Genomic DNA, 7,471 nt, shown 5'->3' on the forward strand with positions numbered 1-7,471 from the left:
AAAAGTAGGCGTGAGTGTTGCTTTAAAAGTACAACTTTAAAGTACTACAATTTTTTCCTACTAACTTACACTAATAAAATTCCTAAGTTTAAAAACCCAAAATTAAAATATTATATTGGGTTTTACTAATCCGGGTTTAAGAAAATTCTAACTTTTGAAAAAGTTAAAGAATAAGCCCAATATTGCGATAAAAAAATAATTTCTGATACCCGGAAACTTCTAACTTTTAAACTATCATCTAATTTCCTCCTTCCTCCTTACTTAACTTTTTAAAATAAAATCTTGGAATTTACCGCCGAAATCCACCATCGCCGAACACCGAAACCGGAAGTCACTGACTTAAAAATCTCAATATTGAATAACTTAAAATATTTGAGCACTTAAACTTTAAAGGAAACTTAAACAATTAATTCCAAGAAATTAAAATCATAATTATTGAAAATGAATTTAGGCATGAAATTCGAATTATGAAATTTTAGATGCTACAATTCCTCCCTCCCTAATATGGAATTTCGTCCTCAAAATTAGAACTTACCAAAGAGCTCTGGATAGCGAGTCCTAATATCTGCATCTGTCTCCCAAGTGGCCTCTTCATCCGAATGATTCAACCACCTAACCTTGACAATCGGGATAGTCTTGTTACGGAGTCTCCTCTCCTGCCTCTCCATAATCCGGTCAGGTCTCTATTCATAAGTCATGTGAGGAGATAACTGAAGAGGCTTAAAGTTGAGCACATGGGAAGGATTCGAGATATACTTCCTTAGCATGGATACCTGGAAGATGTGTACTCTAGCCAGATTAGGCGGCAAAGCCACCCTACAGGCTAACGTCCCCACTCTGTCAAGAATCTCAAAAGGTCCAACGAATCTCGGATCCAATTTTCCTTTCTTCCCGAATCTCATCACGCCTTTCAAAGGAGCTACTCGGATAAAAACATGATCACCCAATGAGAACTCCAAGTCTCTCCTCCTATGATCTGCGTAACTCTTCTGCCTGCTCTGTGTCATCCTCATCCTATCACGGATCTTGGCTACAACTTCGGCAGTCTGCTGAACAATCTTAGGTCCAAACTCCGATCTCTCATCAACCTCAGTCCACAATACCAATGATCTACATGGTCTCCCATAGAGTGCATCGTAAGGTGCCATACCAATGGTGGCTTGATAGCTGTTGTTGTATGCAAATTCCACCAATGGTAACCTCGACTCCCAACTATCATGACAGTCAATAACGCAGGCTCTCAAAAGATCCTCTTGAATCTGGATCACCCTCTAGGACTGTCCATCCATCTGCGGGTGAAAGACGGCACTAAACAAAAGCCTCATACCCAAGGCTGCATGAAGACTCTTCCAAAAAGTTGACGTAAACCGCGGATCTCTATCAGACACAACGGAAACAGGGATACCATGTAGTCTCACTATCTCTCGGATATACAACTCCGCATACTGGGTCATGGAGAAATTCGTCCTCACAGGCAAGAAGTGCGCCAAATTTTTGAGACGATCTGCAATAACCCAAATAGCATTCGAACCTCTCACTGTCCTCGGCAAGCCAACAACAAAGTCCATGGTAATATTCTCCCATTTCCACTCAGGAATAGGGAGTGGCTTAAGCAATCCTGCAGGTCTCTAATGTTCCGCTTTGACCTGCTGGCATGTCAGACACTCTGACAAAAATTGGGCGATATCACGCTTCATGTCCGGCCACCAATACAACTGTTGAAGGTCCCGATACATCTTTGTACTGTCTGGGTGGATACGGTAATGTATGTGCCTCTGCCATGATGGTAACTCGCAGAGAATAACCTGCGGTCACCCAAAGTCTACCTATGAACCTCGCGATCCCGTCTACTACTGAATACAAATCATTGCCTCTCTCGTTAGCTCTCTATCTCTACTTACTCAACTTCTCATCAACTGCTTGAACAAATCTGATACGATCAAACAACGTAGTCTGCATTGACAAGTCTCACAATCTAGGAGCTCTACCCTTGGCATAGAACTCTAGTCCGAATTTCTGAATCTCATCGTGCAATGGTCTAGACTGAAAGAGTGGGTGCCCGGTGAGCCAACTTGTGGCTAAGGGATTTTATGACTCTATGTATAAATAATCTTTTGTTTAATATAATTTACACTTTTTATAATGGCGTTTACTTTATCTTTTATCATATTATTATGTTGTGACATACTATAAGATGTTTAGATGAAGACCTTGAATATACTATAGTGTATGTAAGATGTGGTGGCACATGGGGATGGCTATCATGAAACACATCTTATAGTCACTGTATATTCTAAACTGTTCCTAGTCGATTGAGCCGTCCGTTAATAAGGATAAGGATCGCTCGAGATTGAGACTAGCATTTGCGATGCCGAGTACCACGTTTCATTGGTATGGAACATAGAGATGTTCAAAGCATGCAAATGGATATTCATACAATGAATGATCGAACTACCCTATCCGGACTTTCCAAGTGGTTATCACTTATCGAGTGGATAAAGTCCGCGGTTTTGGTTGTACACCATTAGTCCTTACTACTTGAAACATCATTGAGACTCTATATGCTAGTACTGTACTTTGACTCGTTTACCGACTCCATTGGGGTCATCAGGTGTCGGGATTGGTTACAGTTACGACACATATAGGAGTCGATGCTTTGTTGTCAAGGATTCACCACATACTTGCTAGTGTGGATATCCTATGCAATCTGAGGAGATATTAGTGTGACGAACCTCTGGCCAGAGTACATGATGTGTTTTAAGAAATGGTTTCTTAGTAGCACATGCGATGTCACTATTTGATCTTCAAGATGCATTGCATAGTTATCGAATCTCGAACGACTCTCGATTTACCAATGGTTTTTGATTCGATCAGGATATTTGGATGAAGGGACCGTACTGTACGCTAACCAAAATCTATTGGTTCTTGCAGGCACTATCAGTGATACCTAGGGAATCATGGGGCGATGTTGCTAGGCGCTCTTACCATGATTCGATGGGCAAGTCGGAAATTGTTGTTCCGAGTCACAAGGAGTTGTGAGCCCACGGCTAGCTGTATCCCTGAACCATTGAGGGTCACACAAGTAATGAATTTTTAATCCCCGTTGAGATAATTAAATTTAAAGAGTTAAATTTAGTGAATAAAGAAGTTGGACTTCTTATTTAAGAGTAGTGGGAGTAAGATTTTCTAAAATGACATAGGGATGAGCATTTTTGGAAATCACTGAATTCGGATTCAGAAAATTTATCTTGACTTTAAAAGTTGCAGAAATGGTTTCTTTGCACATTGGTGAAATTGGTTTATCAATCTGAGTCACGATGAATTTTATATTAATTTCTGAACATGCGGGCCTTGCTTGTCAGGCTTGAACTTATGACTAATGGGCCCTAAGCTGTTAGCAGCCCACAATATAAATAAGTTATTGCAGTACAGAAATTACATAACAGAGGTCACAAAATTTTCGAAAACCCTAGCTGTTTTTCTCTAGTGGCCGCCGCCCCTCTCCTCTCTCTGTCGAAAATTCCAGCCTGTGAATTTCGAATTTGCAGTCTGGTTTAACGGATCAAATTCGTTAATTCTCTTCGTAGAAACTTCTGATAGATTTTCTAGTGCAATCTATCAGAGGGATTAAACTTCTGTTCGTGGACCTGATTGAAGAATTGTTCGTCCATCAGTTCCTGGGATATACAACAAGAGCAGAGTTATCTGTTGGTGTCCATAATCTCGTTTCGAGATTCAAGGTAAAAAATTAATTGTTATTTAATTTTTACACGCACAATTTAATCGTAAAGTTTTGATACCCATGATATGGAATCGTTCCATATAAAATTTTAAAACTTCCGCTGCACCGGGTATCAATTCTGATTGATCTGAACACCATTTTCCAACATAGACACCGTCAAAAAGGCAATCACCGCTATCTTCCAGCTCAAAGCATCTGCAACTACATTAGCTTTACTTGGGTGGTATCTAATATCGCAGTCATATTCTTTCACCAACTCTAACCATCTCCGTTGTCTCATATTCAACTCCTTCTGGGTGAAGAAGTACTTGAGGCTTTTATGGTCGGTGAATATCTTACACTTTTCTCCATAGAGATAGTGTCTCCAAACCTTGAGAGTGAACACCACTGCTGCTAACTCCAAATCATGAGTAGGGTAGTTCTTCTCATGCTTCTTCAACTGCCTAGAAGCATAAGCAATAACTCTAACTTGCTGCATAAGCACTGCCCCAAGTCCCAACATGGAAGCATCAGTATAAACCACAAAATCTCCCTCTCCATATGGCATAGCTAATACTGGTGCTGTCATAAAAGCTTCCTTCAACACATCAAAGCTCTCTTGACACTCTGGCTTCCAATTAAACTTGGCATTCTTCTTGGTCAATGATGTGTAGGGCACAACAATTGATGAAAAACCCTTGATAAACTTCCTATAGTATCCATCCAATCCGAGAAAACTACGAATCTCCGATGCATTTCTTGGCACAGACAACTCCCTCAATGCTTGAACCTTGGAAGGATCTACTTCCACTCCATTCATGGAAATAATATGACCCAAGAATGGTACCCTCTCTAACCAAAATTCGCACTTGTCGAACTTAGCATACAACTTCCGCTCTCGGAGTACTCCTAGAACTATCTTCAAATTTTGTGAATGTTCTTCTCTATCCTTTGAGTAAATAAGGATATCATAAATGAAAACTATGACAAACTGGTCCAAATAAGTCTGGAACACGCGGTTCATAAGATCCATGAAGACCGCATGCGCGTTTGTCATTCCGAACGGCATCACAAGGAACTCGTAGTGGCCATAACGAGTCCTAAATGCTGTCTTGAACACATCTGACTCCTTCACCTTCAATTGGTGATAGCCGGAACGAAGATCAATCTTAGAAAATACAGAGGCTCCTTTAAACTGATCAAAGAGATCCTCAATTCTAGGAAGCGGGTACTTGTTCTTTACCGTCACACCATTCAACCCTCGGTAATCAATGCACAACCTTAGACTTCCGTACTTATTTTTCACAAAGAGGACTGGTGCGCCCCACGGAGAGAAACTAAGGCCTATGAATCCCTTATCAAGAAACTCTTGAATCTGCTCTTTTAGTTCTTTCATTTCCGTAGGATCCAATCTATACGGTGCCTTAGAGATTGGCACAGTATCCGGTAACAAGTCAATAGGGAACTCGACTTCTCTATCAGGCGGAATACCTACAACATCGCCTGGAAACACATCCTCAAAATCTCTGACAACGTCCACATCTGAGATATCTGGATGCGCTGGCAACTCTGTCAAAGATATGCTGGCTAAGAATGCCTCACATCCATCATGCACCAACTGCTTAGCTTGCAAAAAAGATATAATCTGAGTCCTCCTCAAATTCCTAGTAGCCTCAAACCAAAATGGTTCTTCTCCCTCTAGTCTGACCATCACTGATCGCTGCTGGAAGTCAATCACCACAGCATTCTTCGCCAACCAGTCCATCCCTAGTATCATGTCGAACTCAGGCATGGGCAACACTATCAGATTTGCACTCACTGATTTCCCTTGCAACAAGAGTTCAAGATTCTTCACTATCTTCCTCGTGGAAAGCTCTTCCCTTGATGGGATGGTCACTGTGAATCCACCAAACAACTCTTCACACTCAATACCCCGCTTACGGGTAAATGCCTCCGAAATAAAAGAATGTGTAGCTCCCGAGTCTAACAAGGCTCTAGTGGCTACACCGGCTCCTAGAATCCTACCTGCATTAACGGTAAATACGTCCACAAAAAAGATTGAAGTTAAATAACACAAGTTCTACTTAGACTCATTCTAAGTCATCAAATCCCAAATAAGATACTACGCATGCTAATACATTCAAGTTCTTCAAACATGCAATGTGCTACAAAATGTTAACCCCGAACAAGAAAACTTAAAATCACAAGAGCCAGTGAATCGTTTAACTGCTCTAAACCAAAAACTTAAGATGTTACCTGTGATGAGTGTAGCATCTGGGTCGGCCTCCTTGGCCTGCATCACAAACACTCGACCCTACATGGGCGTCCTCAAATCTGGGCAGTCTTTAGCTACATGACCCGGCTTCTTGCATTTGAAGCACACTCCTCCCTCCTTCAAGCACTTCCCAAAGTGTGGACGGTGGCATGTCTTGCAAATAGGCTTATCCTCAGTCCTGGAGGCGCGGGTCTCTGGGCCTGGTAGTTCCCTTGGGGCCTCTGCTGACTCTGCTATCCCTGATATGGCTTCTTGCCATGCTGCTGCTGGTGACCCTGTTGAGTGAAGTCCCTCTTGCTATGAACCTCGGCACTGATATCCTTCAAGGACTACTCGGACCTCATAGCTTTCTTGACAGCGGCTGCATAATCCACTGGCTCAGCCATCATCACATCCCTACGAATATTAGGCCTCAGACATGCAACAAAGTGTTGCAACTTCTCTACCTCATCATTCCCTATCAAAGTCACGAAGTGGCAACCTCTCTCGAATTTGCGCACAAACTCGGATACAGTTAAATCTCCCTGCCGGAGACTCATGAACTCTTTCTTCAACTGCACCCTCACCTCAGCTGTATAGTACTTCTCATAGAAGAGGGTATTGAATGCTTCCCAAGTTAGTATGGCAACATCGACAGTCTTCTCCACACCTTCAAACCACAAGGCGGCATCATCCATGAGAAGGAGCGTCATACAACGAACTTGGTCCGCATCTCCCAACTCCATGTAGCAAAAACTCGCCTCTAGCAAGCAAATCCAGCCCTCCACTACCATCAGATCCATTGTACCAGAGAAGTCCTTAGGATCCATCTTCCTGAACTGCTCATAGATTGCACTAGGTCTAGCCCTCGGGGCCTAGGCATGTTGCTTTAAGATACGAGCCAGGCCAGCTAGCACCTGAGCCCCAAAATCAACTGGTGGAGGTGGCGGAGGTGCATAGGGATCACGTCGAGGTGCCATCTGTGCGCAAGTTCAAATTCCAAAAATTCAAATTTCATGCCTTAAGAAAAAGATTTTTATCTAAACTTAAACATGCTCAAATAATTTAGGAAACTAATGCTACTAATCTGAACAAATAGCAATAAATGAAACATAAATTTTACAGACTTTGAGGCGAGATCCCTTGAGTTTCGGCAATCGGCAGGAGGCACAGTCCAAACCAAGACCGTACCGTGATACCAACTGAAACGACCCTAACCTCAAAACTTAATTAAATAATAAAGAAAAAAATACGGATCTATAAAAAAATTTCCATGACTTGTTTGAAAGTAAACAAAGCCACCCTATCCCACACAGCAATTCTAAGATCACGAAATAAACATGATAAAAATAAATCCGAACAGCAATAATCATAAACTACGAAAGGAAAGGCAACCCCACACGGTTGCAATAATAGCGATAACAATTTTCAAGACTAAAATTTAAGCACAGGGAAACACATCTGGCTAAAACTGAAAGTACTCGAACTAAAATTCT

At 41.7% G+C, this 7,471-nt stretch overlaps 2 protein-coding genes across 2 annotated transcripts; both read right to left on the reverse strand.

The window, feature by feature from the left end:
* Nucleotides 1-524: 524 nt before the first annotated feature.
* On the reverse strand, nt 525-1,148 carry LOC140889310 (uncharacterized). Its single transcript, XM_073297029.1, has 2 exons — nt 774-1,148; nt 525-683 (listed from the first exon to the last, which is right to left on the reverse strand). Exons 1-2 carry the CDS (start codon nt 1,146-1,148, stop codon nt 525-527), a joined length of 534 nt encoding a protein of 177 aa, XP_073153130.1.
* Nucleotides 1,149-6,325: 5,177 nt separating this feature from the next.
* On the reverse strand, nt 6,326-6,955 carry LOC140889311 (uncharacterized). The gene is made up of 2 exons (XM_073297030.1): nt 6,893-6,955; nt 6,326-6,850 (listed from the first exon to the last, which is right to left on the reverse strand). The coding sequence occupies exons 1-2, from the start codon at nt 6,953-6,955 to the stop codon at nt 6,326-6,328; spliced, it is 588 nt and encodes a 195-aa protein (XP_073153131.1).
* Nucleotides 6,956-7,471: the final 516 nt, after the last annotated feature.

Source organism: Henckelia pumila, chromosome 3 (assembly GCF_033568475.1).
Source record: "Henckelia pumila isolate YLH828 chromosome 3, ASM3356847v2, whole genome shotgun sequence".
NCBI classification, from domain to species: domain Eukaryota; kingdom Viridiplantae; phylum Streptophyta; class Magnoliopsida; order Lamiales; family Gesneriaceae; genus Henckelia; species Henckelia pumila.

Bases quoted from the DNA above. Each gene is read 5' to 3' on its own strand.
- LOC140889310 (XM_073297029.1), bottom strand. From the start codon at position 1,148: ATGGCACCTTACGATGCACTCTATGGGAGACCATGTAGATCATTGGTA. The intron at 684-773 runs GTATCCATGCTA...ACTTATGAATAG, and splicing joins CTAGAGTACACATCTTCCAG to AGACCTGACCGGATTATGGA.
- LOC140889311 (XM_073297030.1), bottom strand. From the start codon at position 6,955: ATGGCACCTCGACGTGATCCCTATGCACCTCCGCCACCTCCACCAGTT. The intron at 6,851-6,892 runs GTGCTAGCTGGC...CAACATGCCTAG, and splicing joins CAGTTGATTTTGGGGCTCAG to GCCCCGAGGGCTAGACCTAG.